We start from the raw sequence: 20208 nt of genomic DNA on the forward strand, positions 1-20208 counted from the left end.
AGGGGAGCTCAGCAGCTCCTGTTGGAGATGCAAACCATGAGCAGGACATTACTGCTACAAAAACCCGCCTCCCTCACCCATGCTAACCTGCCTCTTCATCAGCCAAAGTGCCTTGGCTATGCTGCCACATCCCCACCACAGCATGCCCTGAGGAAGCCCTCCTGACCACCTCCACCAACCCTCCCCTTTGCGGGGGCAACACTGCTGTGTCCTGGCGGTGCCACAGGTCACCAACAGCTGCTGGCAGCTCCCTGCAGGTGGGGAGCAGCCCTTACCTGTAGTTCCCTTTCTTGGTCAGCAGCTCCTTGAACTGTCCCAGTGTCACCACACGGCCCTTGACGAGGGTGCGGTAGGGGATGGGCTCCCCACAGAAGTAATATGCCACCACGATGTTCTCACAGGGCTGGGATGTGCCACTGCCTGGCCTCTTCTGGGGCTTCAACCTGCTGTGCACAGACACAAGGGACCTGCTCAGTGCCAGCCCAGGGGGCTCACAACCACCCTGTGCATAGCTGCTGGGTCAGAGGAGCAGGTCAGGGTGGCCCAGACGGGCTGGTGGAAACGCAGTGCAGCCCCTGAGCATCACCTGCTCCCACCAGCAGCTCTCCAGCATGCAGACACACACCAGGATTCATCAAGGAGCACTTGAAAAGGCTGAACGAGGCCAGGACACAGCTACAAGGAGGGTGTAGGTTCTAACTCAGTCCCTTTGTGCTGCCTCCAGGCCCTCCTCACAGCATGGTTTGGGGAGTCACTGGCAGAACACCCCAGGCCAAGGGGGCAGAGCCAGGTCACCATCATCACCATCACCCTCTCCCCATGGTCCTGGTGCACACCAGCACACAGGGCTGGAGCACCATCCCACAGGTCATGATCACGCAGACAGTGCCCAGACTGCTTGGGAATATTGTCACCATGGCCAGAAGAGCCCAGCACAACTTTCCAGTTTCACACCTGCAGGTGGGACGTTCCTGCACTCCACAGCTCCCGTGGGTGCCTCTCCCAGAGTACGTGGAGGTCTGAGGGGATGGCATGTCCTGGAGCTTCTGCTGTCTGTCCTGTCCATGCAGGGTGCCAAGGCAGCTGCCATCCCCAAAACCTCAGTGACTTTACATCTCCCGTGTTTTCCCAACTCTCAGAATGCTGGTCTGATCTTTGCTTCCAGCCCACACACCAGGTTCAGCTATGTGGTGCCATCACTAGACTGAAACTGTCAGCCAAGCCCTCACCCCATTTCAGAGACAGACAAAAGCAACAATAATTCAGCTCAGGGTACTTTGCCCTTCTGCAGAGCCTTTCATCTGGGGTGCCGAAAACGCTGCACAAACATAGGAGCAGCCTACACAAATTGCTACCTTGGCATGCGTGGTCTGAGCCAGAGGCAGCCTTCCCTTTCAAAGTCACATAAAACACATTTGGCAGCTTTAAAAAAAATTATTTTAAAAGCACACTGGATAAAAAAAGATGATTTTGTATTTACATGACTGGAAAGTTGCTGTAAAAACCTTAGAATTTGCCAAGCACATGAGGTAATCGCAGTTTTGGAAATGACTCTGACCTTAACCTTTAAACAGTGGCTGGCGGGCAGAGCACCTTTTCATGGTGTGCCCACATAAACACTGGCACTGCAAACCAACACCAGACACAGCCTTTCCACCTCTTCCTACAGGCATGAGAGGTCTAAAGTTCAACTGAACAATCTTCCGGGTGCCTGCTCTGCCTGGGAGACCTTTGGAGAAGATGCAGCATTTTGAGAGGCAAGGGTCTGCTCCCAGTGCCAGCAGAGCTCTCCGAGCCTCTCCCATGCCTGTATCAAAATACAGGATGCCCTTTAGCTAGGAAAACATTAAGGAATTGAATCATCCTTGGAAACAAAAATATGAGGCATTTAAAGGGAAAATGGGTCATAAATTCAGGCAAATTCTATGAGTCCTGTGAGCCAGAAGTTAATTGAAGGGGTTTGGAAAACCTCAAAGTCACTAAGCTCCTCTTAATCCTGCTAGAGACAAGTCATGACTAAGAGAGGACTGTTGTGTGCCTGGGGACACAGTGCAGGAGCAGAGCTGCTTCCTCAGGGCTGCTGTTCTTTGCCTGGGGAAATGGAGAGGACAGGACATCCCTGAGCTCTGCTGTGGCAGAAACAAGAGGGGGACTGTGCCAGTGGCTGGGAGTGTCCTTCCTCCTGCTGTGCACTTCACACCTGAAAGGCCATTCCTGGCTCCAGTGAGATGTGCCCAGAAAATGATGCCTGAAGAGACGCCCAAAAGTGATCTTGACAGGCAAAGAGGGGAGACTGACTGGCCTTTAGTTCCCTAAGCCTTCCTTTTTTCCCTTTTTGAAAATGGGGGCTATGCTTTCCCTTTTGCAGTCAGTGGGAACTTGTCCAGACTGCCACGACTTCTCAAATATGATGGATAGTGGCTGAGACACTTCATCCATCAGTGCACTCAGGCCCTGTGGATGGATTTCATCAGGTCCCACGGATTTGTCCACCTTCAGGTTCTTTAGATGGTCTCAAACCTCATCTTTTCCTATTGTGGGTGGTTCTTTTTCTCCCAGTCCGTCCCTTTGTCTCTGACTCAGGCACTGTGGTTGGAGCACTCACTGGTGAAGACCAAAGCAAAAATCCATTTAGTACCTCAGCCTTCTGCACATCCCAGGTAACCAGCTCTTCCATTCCCTCCCAGACAGGGCCCACATTTTCCCCAGTCTTCCTTTATCACCAATGCTCCAAAAGAAGATTTTCTTGTTGCTTCAATTCTATCAGCAGAACTCACACACAGCCCAAACTGCAGCCATAGACCCAGTAGTCTGAAGCAGAGCTGATGACTATGGAATCACTGAAAATGTAATTTTCCAAGAGCTCCTCTCAGGAGAATGAAACAACACAACTGTCTCCACTTTCGTCATTGCCAAGAGATCTCCTGAGACCTTGGCTTGCACATAAAGGCCATCAGACCGACTCTGAGCCCTGCCTCATTAAATCTGCCACCTGCACCCACCTCCTGGGTGTCAGTGTGACCTAGAAACAATGCCAGGTGCCACGCCCTGCCCCTTCTGAGATCACCTCCCATTGCTGTGTTTGTCACAAGTGCAAAACACCATCCAGCAGGGAAACAGCAGCACTCATCCCCCCACTGCACCTGCATCCCAGTCCTGGTCTGCAGCTGTGCATCCCACCAGTGCTGGGACAGGCAACCCAAGTGTGGTGTGCAGCACCAATCCAACCTTGCTGTGATGCAGAGGTGTCCAGTTTGCTCCAACTCAACCGTGGGGCTGGAGAGCTTTGGAAAAGCCAAAATGCACCCAGCAGATGTTACCTCAGTGGGTGTCCCAGCCACCAGCTCTGCTCCTCTACCAATCTTGGGCCAGCACAATTAATTCCAAAGTGATCTCATGCTAAATGCTCTCCCTGCTTGCAAAAAATCCTTTCTCTGAGGAGCTGGTATTAATTACTTCAATCTCAAATGTGAGACTGAGCTACAGGAAACAGCTCAAAACCTGTCTGTCCATGGAAAAACCTGATGGTCACTGGGACACCAAGGCTAGGCACGGGTGTGCTGCTGGATCTGCAGGTCATTAGTACTGGATGGTCAATCCTGAACTGCTTGCCAGCAACAGCCAGGTTGGTATCTCAGAGATCAGGGTCTGATCTCTGGGGTGAGAGCAGGGCTGTGGCAGTGGGCAGTTTGGTGGGGAAGGCCACTGCTGGGAGGGCTGTGCCAGAGGGGAGTGGCTGGAGAGCTGGATAACTGTGCTGGCAAGGCCAGTCTGGCTGTAGAAAGCTGGCACAGAGTGCTCTCCACCCATAGCCAGCTCAACTGGAGCCTCAAGGGCAGCTCTGGGCTCACCTCCACCTCTCTGTGCTTCCCCAAGGCTATTGACAAACCTGGGGCACTGGCTCCAATTTCCCAGAGCTCTTCAAAGCTCCTGACTGAAATAAATGCTGTTTTCATGGGAGCTCCTCTCTCAGTTTCAACTTTGCTCTCATTGAGCTGTGGGGTTTATTTCCAGGCAGGCTCCTGGGATAACCAGAGCAGGAGCTTTTTCTAAAAACTGCCAGCTCAGGTTGCTTCAGCTGTAGCACCCAATCTACCAAAATCCAGCAGAGAGATTTCAACATCCAGAACTCTTTGGTTCCCTGGGGACCACTGCATCCATTTTTGCCTGCAACTGGACACAGACACGTCTACTTTTCCTAAGCAGTTCCCCACTGGTGAATGTGTCTCTGGTTTTCCAGGCATGGGGCAGGGCTGGGGGATCCCTGCATCACTGGGAGAAGAGCCACACCTCATGGAGAAGCAGTGGTAGCAGAGCAGCACAGCACTGAGACTGCTCAGCCCATCCTGTTGCTGGCATGCCTGGCACTGACCACAAACCATGGGCTTCCTCTGTAAGCCATTCTTAAAATACGGGCCAGAATTATTGTCAGAATATTATCAGAATACAGAATATTAATTGCATAGTTCAGGCTGCTGTTTTCAAAGTGTGTACAGACATTTCTGGGGAAGGTGCATGAATTTAGCACAACTATAAATGACTCTGCTAGTGAACCCCATCCAATTACACACGCTGAAAGGTAGATACATAAAGTTGGCTTAACCTGGCTTGGGAAAGCCCTCTAATTACCTGGCTTTCAATCAATGCTCTGACATGAATACACAGAAATCTGCTACATAGTCACTGCAAGCGAAAATAACTGGAGCCTGTCAATTAAGAGCTTATTTTTTAAATTACATTTGTGTTTGTACGAGTCAGACCGCGAAGTGTCAAGTTTTCAGAGGACAGCTGGAGAGCTGTGAAAGGTTTTTAATGGACAAAGTGCTTTTAGCTGTTAACAGTAATTATCTAGCACTTCCAAAATGCTTTTCACCAGAGAGCTCCATGTGCCTTGCAAATGATGTCCCCTGAAAGATAACACAGAGCAGGAAAATGAGCTCTGCAACAGCCATTAAGCTGAGTCACAGAAAGATGCAGTGACTCGGATATGGCCAAGCAGAGTCAGAGCAGCTGCAGGAGGGCTCCAGCAAAGAGCTCTCATCCAAAGGCCACCAGTGACCTTTGCTGGAAGCTTGTGCGAGATGGAGATAAAGAGCAAAGACAGATTTATCTTCTGCACTTAATTCTGCTGCATCCTGATGAATTCTGCTCCTGCACCAAACTCTGAAGTCATTGTGTGAATGAGTGGAGAGGCAGTGAGCACCAGGGGAGAGAGCTCTCCCAGCCATGCCTCTTCTAGACGTGCTCCCTCTGCCCAGCCCCTTCCCTCCCTGCCAGGAGCATTTCCAGCCTCTCCATCCACAGATCACAAGCCCACGGCCTCAAGGTGGGTTTTGGCATTTGCACCACCACGTCAGAGGGACTGAGGCAGATTTCTCTGACTTCTCTGCATGCTGGAGACCAGAGCAGAGGACATGGACATCCCTCAGAGCAGTCTCTGTCAGCGCGCCCACACATAACCAGACGTTATCATCGTACCTTTGCTTAAGGGGGAGCTTCCCAGCCCTTTTTTCCTCTTCCTCCAACCTCCTGCGAGCTTCCTCCAGCTGGGTGAGAGGGTTGGGGGCTGGGTTGGGTGGCATGGTAGGATCTTGAATGAAGGGGTGAGAAGGCTGGACGACATTTCGGAGCTGGGCGCTGACCCACGGGTGCACTGTCACAGGTCGCTCGATGGAGAGGGGCCGGACCAGGTCATGGGACAGCTGCTTCTTAGCACCTGAAGAGCTACACACCAACACAAAGGTTTTACACCGAGATGCTCTGCACAGGCACACACTTTCCCAGATGGACACAGGCACCACTGGGAAGCTCCTCACAGCACGGCTTTCAAGGGAGAGGGGTGCAACAGCAAAATCTAAAGAAGATTTTGAGCAAGTCCTGAGACATCAGGGTGAGAAGCCCAACCCTGAAGCAAACTCCACAAATAAGTGTGAGTGCTCCCATCAATCCCATACATAAAAATAAACTCAGAAAAAGACAGCTTGATCTTTTGTGGCATTCTCCCACTGGATGCCCTCCCCTGCCTATGTGCCATGTTATCCACCTTGGAACCACAGCAGCAATTTCTAAGATTCCTCTGGGGCTGCAACCTCCTGCCATGGCCATGAGTTACCCTTCAGAAACAACCCTCATAGCCCCCAAGTAATCCTCAGTCTCCTAAGGGTCTAAACCCTTGTGTGGTGGATTCTTGCCATCCCAAGACATCTGGGAGGAAGGCAGCCTGCTGACACATCTCCCTTGTGCAGAGGATGCAACACAAGAGTGTGGTTGTCCCTTGCTCCAGCCCTTACCCATGGTTTGTTTTCTTATGCCTGCTGATCTCCTTCTCTCCTTCTATGATCCACTGAAGGATCTTCTGGTTTTTCTCCACGTCTTCAGGAGATCCTGGCATCTCATAGTTGGCACCATCACTTTTCCCTGAATCAGCCTTCTTAACATTCCTTTTTGAGAGCAGACTTGCTTTCCCACTGCAAGAACAAAGCTTGGGACATTAGTGCTTTGCTTATGCCAACCACCAGAGGGGCAGAGGATGGACACATCTATCTCCACAGACATTTTCTACAGCTCCTTGCTCTACCAAAGCTCAAACCACCTGTGCCACAGTTCAGGCTAAGAGTAAGACTACCTAAACCTGGGCAGAGCAGCTTCTCTGCCCAACAACCTGTGGGGAGAGGGAGGTTCTCCTCTGGCCAAATGAGCCACAGCAAGACCTCCTGCCATGAGAAGGGTTCTGTTAAATCCTTAGCTCTTTGCTCAGAGCAGGAGGTTATCCATTGTCTGTCTCTCCATGCCTGACCACTGATTGAAACCCAGGTCCTTCCCATCACCCTTAGATTCACTGACACCCCAAACTGACTTGCCATGCCCAGAGTTTGCTTCTCACCTTCAACTGAATGAGGCTTCACCTCATGGGAGAAGATCCTAGCAGGATGGGCTGCCTCCAAAGGGGCCACCTCAACCACCACAGCCAGGGATGCCAGGCAGTAGCCAACACTCTGGCTACATCTGTGGCCACAGCAAAGGCTCCTGCAGGAATGCCATGGCACACATGCCCACGTGCCCAGCCAAGCAGCCCCCTGCTCAGGAGGCCATGCAGAACTCCTCCATGCTGGTCTGTCATTCCATGAGACTCCCACTGTCCTAATCATCCACCTGCTTTACTGCACAGGACCCTGCTCCTGCATGTTCACTAACACGTAGGAAACACAACCTGAACAGCGCAGAGGAGCAGCAGTCCCTCAGATAGCTTTGCTGATTTTCTGGGGGAAAAAGCCTGGAGAGGAATTGCTGCAGATCTACAAAGGTAGGGCAAGCTGACAAGTTCTTCTCTGCTTCTCCCAACATAAGGACTACTGGGTATCAAATGCAATTCTGCAGCACCAAGTTCAGTGCAAACTGAAAATAATAATGCTGTTTTCTGCAGGTTGTCATTGATCCACAGACACAGTCATGGGGGGCTGGGGGAACAGCACACCAGCTGGGCTCAACAAAGAGTCCGAGAAGCCACCACAAGAGACTGCTGGCTGCCAAACAAGACTATTTGAATGCAAACTCTTGTCTTGTGACGCTTCTAATTCAGGGACTGCCAGGAACTGGGAGTTTGTGCCAGAGCAAGGACAGCTCTGAGAGTGTCCTTTAAATCTCATTAAATATATGCTGCAGCTGCTGCTAGAAGGAAGTCTGGTGTCTAGATGGGGCTTTGGCTTGGCCCAACATGGCCATGCTCATCTCTGTTGAAGCAACAAACCTTTTCCCATACAAACATGGTGGATTTAAGTGCTTCTCCCTCCTGAAGAGCAGTTTGCTTTGGCTGCTTCTGCACTCTGCTTCCCTCCTGACACACCAAAAAGCTGATCCTGACTGCTGCAGACCCAGCCAACCTGCCTTCACTAACTGTCCCACCCTGGTACACTGCAAAGAAACATCAGCCCTGGTGAGCACAGCTTTCCCCTGTGGCTGCTCCATCCCCATCCCTCACCATGGTCAGCCCCCAGCTGCACTCCCACCTTTGCAGTCACCCAGTAACAGAACCAGCAAAATCCATCACAGAAAAGGAGCTCCCCCCTCTCCCTGCAGCATGGGAGGGATGGAGGAATTCAAATGGCCAAGGAAAGATGGACAGCAGCCTGTAATGCAGCCACATGGCTCTTCTGGACAGGATGTTCTGGAGAACATCCCCTTGGGACTGGCTGCAAGGCCAGCACTGCAGTGTCCATTGCTTTGTTAGGAAGAGGAAGGAGCCCTTCTGGTAAATGGGTTCAGCCTTGCAACAAATAAGATGGGGTTTTTTTTGTCCTCTCGCAAACACCTGTTTCTATTACCCAGACCTCAAGACACAAGCCCCAACATCCAACTCCTGGTGCATGGAGAAGCAGACCAGCACCTGCAATTTCTAAGCATCTCCACTGCTTTAACGAGCAGAAAATCTATTTTGTAATCAAGGCCAATAAAATTCCTGGTTAGAGGGTGTCTTTCAGCACCAAATCACAGAAACAAAAAGGACTCTATAAAGGTTATCAGGGCATACTCATTTCTGAAGGGGAAGAGCCCTCAAATGACATCCCAGCATAACCTCTCACAAGAAAAGGGTCAACTGCTGTTTCCCTGACATGCTACAGCCTGTTTATAGAAGGGCTTCCTAGAGAAGCCACAGCTTTGGGAATCCCATTGGGTGTTCCTTGACTCACCTGTAGCCTAAAGAGTCCATGGGGACAGGGGCCATGCCCAAGTTTTCACTGTAGTTTCGTGACTTTGTTGCATAGTTATGTGAATCTACATTCCAAGCAAAGCTGTTCTGCACTCGCTGCGTGGCCTCAGCCTCGATCTGCTCTTTTGGTTTCATCATGCTGTGGTGATGGATGTGGTGGTAGACATGTTTATGGTGGTATAATCCAGGTGCATCCAGTTTCATTCCTGATTTTGTTGTGTGCTTGCCGTGCCCTGGAGGAATTGTTCCTAGTGTCCCTGACAGCTTTCCTAAGTGGCCGCTTTCTGGGGACCGTGGCTTAGGAGAATGACGGCCAGGCCCTGGAGATTGGCAGCCTGGAGTTTTCATCACACGCTGCACGTGTTCATCCAGGATGCTTTCAGGGTTTTCTTCATGGGCATCTCTCATCTGCATCCCAGCACAGCCCATCTCAGCATAGCGAGGAGCAAAGTGATGGAAGGCTTGGGCGGAAGGCATCTTGTGGCTCATGACCGAGGGACCAGAAGAGATATCTGCATCCTCACCTTCTTCTTCCTGCAAGGAACACAGGGACAATCAGAGAATGACAGTGGAGTGGTGGAAGGGGTCCCTAGTCCCACCTTCTGCCTGGACTGCTGCTAACCCACACCTGGTTTAGTCCAGTGAGATCTTGAAAACCTTTAGGATGATGGAGACCTGAAGACCTGTAGCAGACTGACAGGAAAGTCCCAATGCTCAAGCCAAGCCTGTGCAGTCTGGGTGCCACCAAGCAAAGCAGCTCAGGTCTCTGTATCTGCATCCGAAGCCACCATTAGCAATGCTCTCCACACACCACCCAAGGAGCTCTGCCAGGCAGCCCACACATCACAACCAGGCTTACAAACACAGCTGACAAGCCTAACAACCCAAGTGGAGCAGGCACAGCCTTACTCCAAGTCCCCTGAAGGTGGTTCTGCAACAACCAGCAGCAGAAACATAACTTACCACAGTGCACCTTCAGCTTCCTACAAGCCTTTGGTAAGGCACTGCTTCAAAGCCCATCAGATAAAGCCCAGAGCTACAGGATATGCAGCGAATCAGTTCTGAGTCAGGCGAGACCAGGGGGGTTTTCTCACCCAAATAACTATTTCACAAGGCAAAGCCAAGAGAAGGCTTGTAACAGGAGGGAGCAAGTGAAGGTCGACAGCTGCATGAATGGTTTTGGAAATCAAACATTGATTTCTCCCGGGCATGCTAAGGCTAGAGTGAAACACTTCGTGCAGATAAAGAAATGGGTTGGAACTAACTGCTTGTTCTTGCAGTTCACACTGGTCTAGGACACACAGTTAGTGACTCTTAAGTCCTTGCCAGGAAGAATTAAACTCCTCCATGCTGACAGCCACAGTTTTGATGCTGACAAACTACTTTACGCTCCAACATAAACTCAGGTATTTATGAAGTTTCTTTATTGGAAGTCAGGATTCCTATTTGTTTTAATTACATAAGCAGGATTCCAGTGAGTCCTTTAATCCTGCTCTTTTCCTCCTTTGGCACAGTGAAGAAATCAGTTGCAGCACAGGGTATCTCTGCCTTGCCAGATAAGTGCATCTACTGGAAAACACTGACCCCCATCAGCTTTGCCTGTCAGATGCCATCATCCATCACTTGCTAACCAGATTCAAAGTCTCAGCTGCCAACCACACAGCAAGAAAGCAAATAACAGACTTCCTCCCAGTGTCACACCTAGGGGTTCAGACCTGAAGCAGGGACAATGCCAGGTTTTCAAAGTGCCAAAGGCGTGGGCACTGTGAGCCTGGGGGTGTGACACGATGCTGGTGTCTGGAGGGGACACAGCACTTTCTAACAGATGACTCTGAAGAGCTTCAGAGGCACCTTTCATCTACAGCCATATGCCACAGCTTGCCAGCCACCAGCCCTGGGCACTGAGCTCAGGGACAAGGCATGGTGAGGGACGTGCTGACTATATCCCTGCCACTGAGGAGAGCATTTATTAGCATTTTGTGATACCCAATGATACACTCAGCACTTGGGAAGCTTTAGGAACTGGTACTTACCAGGTTTAAACACCAAATGATGTGCAGGGCAGGATCTGACCCTGGCACAGATCCCTGAGGAATGGCAGCATGTCCTTTCTGCTCAGCCCAGAACTCTGGCAGTGCTGTCACACCTGAGCAGGGTGGCATGAGAGTGAGAACCTAGGCTGGTCCACCCAAATGGGTGCCTGGGATTTGGGAAATCCTCTGTCTGCCTAGAACTCCATTTTGCAGGTAATGTGGACTTTTGCTTCAAGACTGAGATCAGGATGGACTAAGGGAAGAAAAAGCTCTCTCAGTTCATGTTGGCTCAGCTCATCTGTGTCACTGAGCAGATGTGGACTCCAAGCAGGACCACAGTCAGGAGCAGTTGCTCCTGGGGTGGGTCTATGGGGACCTGCCTTACCACCCCCAGCACTGGCCTCAGCCTCATATCAAGTAGGAAACACCCCAACAATGAGATAAAGCAATGAATGAAGGAATTGGGGTGCTTATCCTAAGCTGTTTTCTTTCCTCGAGCAGGAGAAAGATTTGAGTCAAGGTTGCAGGAACCAGTTCTGCTGAATCTTTTAACTCGGTCTGCAGTGAAAAAAACAACATATATGGTATGGGCTCTGGAACTGTGTTATGGGATCTTGCTGGGCAAAGCCTGGAAATTAGCCTGGTGGAGATCTGGGCATAGCTTTACAGTGAGCTGGGCAAGACCTGGCACTGGGCAAAGCTTGGCAGTGTGCTGGGCAAGGCCTAGCAAGAATCTGGGAGGAGTTTTGGCAAGGAGCTGGGCACAGTCAGGCAATGGGGCTGGCAAATCTGGGCAGTGATGTTGGCAGAGCCTGGCAGTGATGTTGGCAAAGCTTGGCAGTGAGCTGGGTAAGGCCTGGCAAGAATCTGAGAGGAGGTTTGGCAGAGAGCTGGGCACAGTCAGGCAATGGGGCTGGCAAAGCTGGGCGTGGTGTTGGCACAGCCTGTCAGTGATGCTGGCACAGCTGGGCAGAAGTGCTGGCACAGCCTGGCAGTGATGCTGGCACAGCCTAGCAGTGATGCTGGCACAGCTGGGCAGTGGTGTTTGCACAGCTGGCAGTGATGCTGGCACAGCTGGCAGTGATGCTGGCACAGGCTGGCAGTGATGCTGGCACAGCTGGCAGTGACGCTGGCACAGCCTGGCAGTGATCTGGGAAGGCAGGTGACACTCTGGGCAGGCAGGGAGCCCCACTACCATCACCACTAGATGGTGCTTTGTTGACATATTATTGTCAGAAAGCTCCTCCAGCAGCTCCCACAGGCAGCAGCAGCCAGAGATGCAGCTCCAACTTTGCTGACTGCTGAGCTATTTTTACTCCCCAGCAAGTCTCCCTTCCCTTTGAATTAGGAGCTGAGAGCTGCACTGATGAGCCACAGGCAGGCCATACCTTGCTGGAAACCTCCTCTGCCTCCCCCCAGTCCCACCCATCAGGCTGCTGCTGGTTGGGAAGGGAAAACAGCTCTGCTAAACATGAGAGCCTCTTCCATCATCATGCAAATGACTGCCCTCTCTAGTCAGGCAGTGTTTTATATTCAAATTCGGAGAATCTCTGTGGTGGCAGGGCTTCTTCTGGGCTTATTTTCCTTTTGTTCAGTTCAGGGTGATCTGTATGATCCAATACTGATCTCTGTGACAGCAGATTCCATGTGTGGACATGAGGCTGAAGTGTCTCAAAAACTAATATGGGAACATGCACATCCTCTAATCCTCTGCCACGTTTCTCAGAATAATTAATGAATTCAGCATTTGCTTTTTTGTAAAGCAGAAACCTGACAGTTTTTTCAGTCAAAGGCATTTGGCTTCAAATCAGATGCCTCCTCTCAATGCTACTGCATGATATGGCTTTGAAAGGGAACCTGCAGACTGCTCGTTAGGGGGGAGAAAAATTCTTTTCCCCCGGCTTTTGAAAAATATTTCCAGCTTCTCTGTTAGGCTGGTAACTGCCCAGTGTGACTAATGCTCCTGGCTTTCCCTGTGCTGCTGTGCAGTGAGCCATGCAGACCTGGAAAGAGGTTACCCTGCAGTCCTGGTGTTCAGGTCACAGAAAAAAGCCCTGTGATCCATCAGGATTCCAGCTCTTCCTCTTGCTGATACCAGCAGCTCCTGCACCTTAAGTGCTGACCTAAAAAAGCTACAATTGCTTACTCTGAGTTTTTCCTGAACAGCTAATGCCAGATGCCAGCCAGTCAATGAAATACATTCTGGAGACAGCAAAGAGGTTTAATATATAGCATTAGTGGGAGTCCTGGGCTTAAAAATAGATTAAGTCACACAAAAATGTGTTTAAACAGACTTAAATATATTCTCTGGCACAAAAGTATTTGCTGATTTTATGGTATTGCTACTGGCAGCTTCTTCAAGGAGGCAGAGGGTGGGATAATGTAATTTAGTACAGGTGGAGGCTGCAATGGAACCATGGGAGGAGGAAGAAAAGTGTTCTAGGATGGTGTTAGCAGAAAATGCTGCTGATTACACTGTCTTTGTCTAGAAAGCAATAGTCACCAGACAGGAGAACAGTGCAATTCCAGAAGAACAGGAATCTAATCCCAAAATAGCACCTGGCTGGCCTTTTCTGGCTGGATGCAGAGGTGTAGGGAGTTTGCTGGAAAACACCTGGAGCTGGATAAGACCTTACAGATCCTTCTTGCCTTCCTCTGTTCTCTGCATTTGAAATGCAGATGCAGTTTAAAGCCAACACTACAACCTACAGCTTTTTCCTGTTTAAAGAGCTACTTGATGAGCGTTTTAAAATAGTCCAATGGGGCTGAAGGTTCTTTCCTGGAGCCCCAGAAGCTCAACCTCCCTGAAAGCACGGAGCCAGCTGAGCCAGGCACCAACACCTCTGCTTTAAGGGAGGGCTGCAGGTTATGAAGCCCAAAGCCTTCACCTCAGGGCTATGGCAGCTGGTAACTGCAGAACCCCAAAACTTTGGCACACAGGACTGCAGCTACACTGAACTGGTGATGTTCAGTAACACCATGGTGTCCTCTGGGATCTCTCTATCCCCACCACAAGGTGTGCAGGTACCCATGAGATGCAGTGTCTCAGAAGAAAAGCCATGGTGTGAATACCACTGAACGTGGGTCTCACATAGGTAATACCAGATGACCAGGACATCCCTCTCTCCCTCTTGGAGCTTGTTGTGGAGCTAAAGGCCTTGCACATTTCCATGGATCATCTAACAGCTCCTCAGGCTCTGGGGCCTCAGCAGTATGAGGGCTCACAGCACTCAGTGCCACTGGTTAGGTGTCCCAGTGGAGTCAGTGTGTTTATCTGCCCAGGAGAGGTTTTCAATGCCACACCTGACCACTTCCAACATTTCTAACATCACCTGTCATCTGGTCACCGTTTGTGGGGAAACAGGGATCACACAAAACCACCTATGGGAAGGTGAACCCCTCTTACACAGTCCCCAGGGATTGCTCACAAACTCAGGAGAGCCAGGAGGTGATGGAGAGCATCCACAGCCCCTGAGTGATGGCAGAAATGGGCACTGCTGTGCCATGGCTGGTATTTTACACAGGAGCTCACAGAGCCCTGCGTGGATGGGGGAACAGCATCATGGAAGCTGCAGGGGCTGCAGGAACCTCCAGGAGCCCTGTGCCAGTGACTACCATGGCAGTGGAGCAGGGAACTGGCCACCCCAGTTGCTTCCACAGCAGCTGAAAGCTCCTGTGATACAGAGTAAGCAGAGTGCCAGGCTGGCAGAGCAGATAAGAAGGTCACTGACCGCTCGAACGCGTTTAAGGCGCTCCTCTAACTTCTCCTCCGCTTCACGTTCCTTCTGTACTTCCTCCAAACGGTTGATCAGCTCTGCAGCAAACTTCTCTGGTTCCACGTGGATATCCTTTGGCATTCGGTAGGTACGCTGCAGGGAGAACACAGCATGGCTTAGCAGAGGATGAATGAAAAATCCCACGTTTCTCTGGGAGCCTTTGATAACTGGAAATGCCGGTCGTTCTGCTGGGAGCTGGGGGAGGACAGCCTGGCAGGCACTCAGGTGCAGCTCAGGATCTGGGGGCTGGAAGCTGAGCCACCACCTCCACAAGTTCCTCAGCTGGCACCAGCTCCACACACCACCCCATCTAAGGGAAAGGTTTTCTGGAGCTGCAATTCAAAAAGCTCTTTTGGCACCAAATTCCACTCAGGGATGGAAGTGCTTACTTTTCTGCCAACAGGGTCAGCAGGAATATCCCGGTCTCAAAGGATGGCAAAAGGATGTACAGACCTTTCAACCTCTCAAACCACCTGTTAATAGCAGTTATGCTTTCAGTTTGGTGGAAGGCAGGACTCTGGTGCGCGCTTACTCATCCCAGGAGGATGAGTGTGTGCCAGTCAATCTCTGTAAATCTAGCCCACAGCCCAAGGTCCCAATTCCCACAGAACATCCTCTCTTGCTGGAGGATGCTACAGGATTGCATCTCAGTTTTTCAGAGCTGTGCAATGATTCCCTGCTTGCTTTATCAATATAGCACTCTTACAAGCACAGAGGTGCCATTTTTCTGCCTGCTCTGGGTGAATAAATGAATATTTATGGCAGTTCAAGGACATTCTTGATTCCTTCTGAGTTACTTCGTTCCTAAATTCCTGGGTTCTGGGATAAGAAGTTCGTGTAGTGAAGTATAAAGCTATCAGATGCTGCATTTCCCCCCTCATTTTTATCCTTTCTGTATTACATTTTTTTAAATAGTAGAAAAAGTAGAATGACGCAGCAGAGATAAAAATTTAATTTGGAGGAAAAATAGTTGGAAATTCAACAGCACAAAACTCTACGTTCAAATATTTCAATACTAACATGAGAGAAATATACACTCTATAGAACCAGAGACAAAATTAAATGTGAAGATGTGAGATAATTCATAGCAAAAGAACAAAAGCAGCATCAGAAGCAGACACTGAGCTTGAAAACTTGAAAGGAGGATGAGAGACCACCCGAATTTATCCCAGGCCAGCCAGAAGATCAAAGCAGAACACTAAAATGCTGCTTTGCCTCAAAACCTGACAAAAGTATGCAAATCACATTGGCTTTTCTGTCTCTGCCAGCTGGAAGGCAGGGAAGAAGACCAGAGGCAGTAAGAACCCACTGATGGCACCGACGAGCTGAAGACTTTCCTGACACCCCAGTAGGGTTGCAGAGGTCCCAGTTAAAGCACTGCTTGTTTTGTTTGCCAAGAGGGATGGGTTTTCCTAGGCCTGCCAGCAAATCTCAATCCCAGTGACCTATCTGAGCTGGGAACAGCCTCAACCAACCATTCCCTTCATCCCTGCAGCCACTGGAGACAGCACAACATGTGGGAGGCGATGTCACCACCCTGGGATGACATCTTTAGTGCCACCAGGACCTCCAGTCCCGCAAACCCATGGCCTGTATCCCAAAAAGCTAAACTTTTATCAACAAAAACGATGTTCAGTCTTGAAATACTGGCAGAAGGGCCAGAGTAGCAGGTTTCACTTTTGTGTAGTCCAGAAATGGGCTCCAGATGTGCTCCAGCATGGGGGAAGATGTGGCAGAGCTGGTTCCTGCTCTGTTACTCCCTGAGGAGCTTCTCAGGATGTCTCCCTGTTCTCCTGCATAGCCCTGGGAAACACCTCTGGCTAAGGCATCCTGCTTCCTTCAGAAAACCCAACCCTGTCACCACCACCACCATCCTTCCTCATGAGCCCACGCCAGAGATTCCCAAGGAGGGAATTCTCTCCCTTGCCTGACAAGTCCCAACCTGCTGGGTGACATATTCCCTCTCTCCTGCCACCTGAGGATGCCAACTCTCCCTGCAGTTGTTTATAGATGGCAGCACCAAGCCCTGCTCCGTTAGACACTTAATGAGCCTAATAAGAGGCAGCTCGGAGCTCAGCACTTACAGTCTTAGGTCTCCTGGTGCAGCTACCACAGAAAAGTACAACTGGCAAAAAATTACCCTTTGTTTTTCTAGCCTTTGATGCAGGGCAGCATCCCAAACCAAAGTCTCTCCTGAACCTGCGGTTGCAGTGCGTGCAAGGGGTGAGGTTTGCTAACCTGAATGTCCAAGTCCTGTCACAGTGAGGTGGTTCCCTGCAAGGTCAGCAATGCTGAGGATCCCAAGATATTTTGAATCACTGCTGTATCCAGGGAACTCAAAACAAGATGATTCTGGGTCTTTTACAACTAATACACCAGTTTATCCACAGTCTCTCAAAGTCTGGAGGTGACTGAAGCTCAGCTACAGAAATTACAATAACTGAACTCAGGAATCTTTAGGATGAACTTGTTTTCTGCTCTCTTTGAAAAACTGTTGCATCTGCAAAACCCACTGCCCTATCCTTGGAGCTTCCCATGCAGCACAACAGCTTGCAGAAGACCTCAGCAGCCTGTTTGAGGGTGCAAGATGCAGCCCCCTCTGAAAGGGTCTCCCTGAGCATCCCAGATCAGTGCAACTCAGTAATAAACCTCACTTCACCCCATGGATACCAGCTGCACATGCCCTATGATGTCCTGGTGGGTACCTGTAAGGGTAACTCACAGAGCTGGTGAGCAGGATGATACTCTGAACATCACCATGTGTCTGACTTTATCCCTAGCTCAAAGGATGAACTATACAGACTTCCCCAAAACTAATAGTATTGGAGAATAATGAATGCAAATTCCCTGTGCTGAAACAATACAGATAACTGCTGAGAGCTCTCTCTGCCTCCCTAGACAGCAAACATGGATTGCACTGACCTGGTTCAAAAGGCTTAAGACAACAAAGTGTTTGAAGCCTTTATCAAATGATGGGCCTGACTTCAGAAGGGAGACAGGAGAAATATGCTCCATCAAAGAGCAGCCAGACTGAGCCTGTACCCAGAGCAGGATCCTTCAAGGCTTTAGGATTTTGAACCTGCCCCCAGCTTCCCATGGGCATACAGAGGCCTGCCAAGGGAGTTGTAAATAAGCTGCTTATTGTTCTGAAATCAGAAGGGTTCCAAATGCTTTTGTTCCAAGTAAAGGGTGCAGCACTGTCCAAGAGCTGGCTGGTTTTTGAGGATCCAGTCCTTCAGTCTGGACCAGGAATGAGGTCTCTGGACACTCTACATCAACAATTCAGAAAGGAACGGCTTCATTTTAAAGTACTGTTTAATCTAACATTTTATTTAATTACCTACCTACTTTTATTAATGGCACCAGTTAGATATGTCTGTCCAGAACCAAACCATGAGGAGCTGGGGAGGCTGCAGAGGACAACAGACAGGAGGCTGAATGCCAGGTGGATTGGGAAAAACAGAAATTGCTTGAATTGGTCTAGATGGAACAATCTTTCCTAGTGACATCTCTGAAGAAGGATTTATTGGGGTACCTATCACTAGAACATTGTCCTTGACACATGAAGTGTCTGAAACTCCGGTACCTTTGTGAAGAAGCAGCCTGCTAAGAACATGTGAGACACACATGATCTCCAGTAGTTCCACTAGGCACCTGCTCTCACATTTTCCCCTTCTTTTCTTGGAGCTGATGGAGTGAGAATTCCATGGATTTTGCTCCATAAGGCAGATGCAGCTCTTGGGTTTTGATGGATTTCACCTTCCCTGAGAAACAGAGGTTTAAGGACCAAGCTGCACATCAGAACACACCGGCATCCGGAATGTGAAAAGGCTGAAAGGGAAGAATTTCACTGCAGTTTGCAGGTTCCCCTTGGGAAGCATCAGCCTCAGCTGCTTTAAGATGAAACAGGAAGTTTTTCAACATTACACTGGATAGAGGTTCCCTGAGCAGCTCCAGGGATCTGTGGTTTGGGCTGAACTGTTTCTGACAGATGTGACTGGGCCAAAGAATTCTGTGCTGGTAAATCTCCCTCTTCTACAAGAGGTTTGATGCCTCCATGATGCCTGAGGGGCTGTTGTTAGATCACAAGTCAGTCTTGGAAATGAAAGGAAGATGACAGGCTTGAGAAGCCAAAAGAAAAGAACTTCTGAACTTCCATGTTTCTTAGATTAATGCATTCCTCTGTGACATAAATTTTTAACAGATAAATGGTGTTTCCATACCAGAAACATTTGTGGCAGAGCTCACAGATAGCTGGATTTCAGCATCCAGTTTAGCAGCACCCAGGGATTAGCAAGGAGTCCTGCTGCAGCAAGGCATTTGAGGAAAATGGCACAAAACAGCCAATGGGAATTCCAAGCAGGTTCCCAACTCACAGGAGCAGAAAGCTCATTTAGCTGCTGTTACTCAGGCAGCAAGAGACCAGGCTCCTCTTGTGCCCTCCTCACTTGTACAGCACAGCACAGTGGTCACTCACAACCTTCTGTTCCATTCAGGGGCACCATGGAAGCCGCCTTACAGCATTCTTGATTGTGGGGCAGGACAGGAGAGCTCCCACTCGATGATCAAACTACAGCAAGAACATCACACAATGGCTTCTTTATGCAGTTAAACAAACCAACCAAACATCAGGTCTTAATGCTTGAGGTTGGATTTTTCTGACTTTGCTGTGGAAAAGGAGGATCTCCCATCCTCTCCTGGGAATGGATGAATGCCAGAGCCAGGTACAGACCTGCGCGCTCTGGGCCTTCTCCCTTTCTTTGGGAACTTGCTTGCTCTTTTCTTCCTTGGTGCTCCAAGACTACGCTCAAATCCAAGAGAGAGATGGAAAACCACATGAAAGAAACACTCATTCTCTGTGTAATGTGTTCCTGCCAGAGGCACAAACCAGAGGTCTCCCTGCTTGCTGGAGATCCTCCCCCACTGCATTCCTGGGCAGAACGCCACTTCACAGAACACAACTTTTCCAAACTTAGAGCACTGGTGACTGGCTAAGTGTGGAAGATGTGAGCTGCTAAGTGTGGAAGATGCAGATCAGGGCCATCCACACATACCCTGCTGCTGAGGAGGGTGTTCCACATAGCTAGCACACGCTGTCACTACTTGGAGGCAGCACGGCTGCTGGGACCAGCGGGCAGCCTCCTCTGAACATATAATCACTGCAGTTTATAGCTTCTGGACTTAACTACAAGTGCTGCTATTAAAAGCAATATAAGTCCTTTCAGAATTTTGCATAATAGCCCCATAACTCATTTGTCAGGGAACGGGAAGGTCTGTAAAGGACTTCTGAAATGACTTTCGGAAGTAGGAGGCTCCCTATTATCAGTAGGAAAACATGCTGTGCATTCTGCAGGCACTATCAGCATGGACTCTGGCTGTGCTGGAGATAGGAGTCCATAAAGACCTTCACTCAAAGGTTGTGATTTCATCACTGCCACACGTTTGGAAGCAGCTCACCCCAGGTCCAGCCTGATTTAGCCAGGGGTGGCGGGACAGCCCAACCACTGGCATCGGAAAACAACACTTGAAGGAACATTTGCATGGCTCCTTGCTAATTTGGGCTGTTTAATTCAAAGAGTGTGCAGTTAGAGCTGAATTTTAAAGAGTAACTTTATAACATTTCACACTGGTGTTGTCAAAACACATTGTCTAATTACCTTCTCCTTTCTTGGCTGATTGATAAGCAAGGGCA

The 20208-nt window shown here is 49.7% G+C and overlaps 1 protein-coding gene across 5 annotated transcripts in view; it reads right to left on the bottom strand.

Annotated features, from left to right (window-relative positions):
- AXIN1 (axin 1) overlaps positions 1-20208 on the bottom strand; it is an 84488-nt gene that overhangs the window by 2280 nt on the left and 62000 nt on the right. For 3 of the 5 annotated variants that reach the window (XM_033074034.2, XM_033074035.2, XM_033074036.1), the window contains 5 exons: positions 14472-14609; positions 8688-9241; positions 6291-6467; positions 5479-5724; positions 276-446 (listed from right to left, as the gene is read on the bottom strand). In XM_033074034.2, coding sequence (XP_032929925.1) covers positions 276-446; positions 5479-5724; positions 6291-6467; positions 8688-9241; positions 14472-14609 — 1286 coding nt within the window. The remainder of the gene's footprint in view (positions 1-275; positions 447-5478; positions 5725-6290; positions 6468-8687; positions 9242-14471; positions 14610-20208) is intronic. The other 2 variants (XM_033074038.2, XM_033074039.2) reach the window with 1 other exon arrangement.

The sequence above is a fragment of the Catharus ustulatus genome, chromosome 16 (genome assembly GCF_009819885.2).
Source record: "Catharus ustulatus isolate bCatUst1 chromosome 16, bCatUst1.pri.v2, whole genome shotgun sequence".
NCBI lineage: Eukaryota > Metazoa > Chordata > Aves > Passeriformes > Turdidae > Catharus > Catharus ustulatus.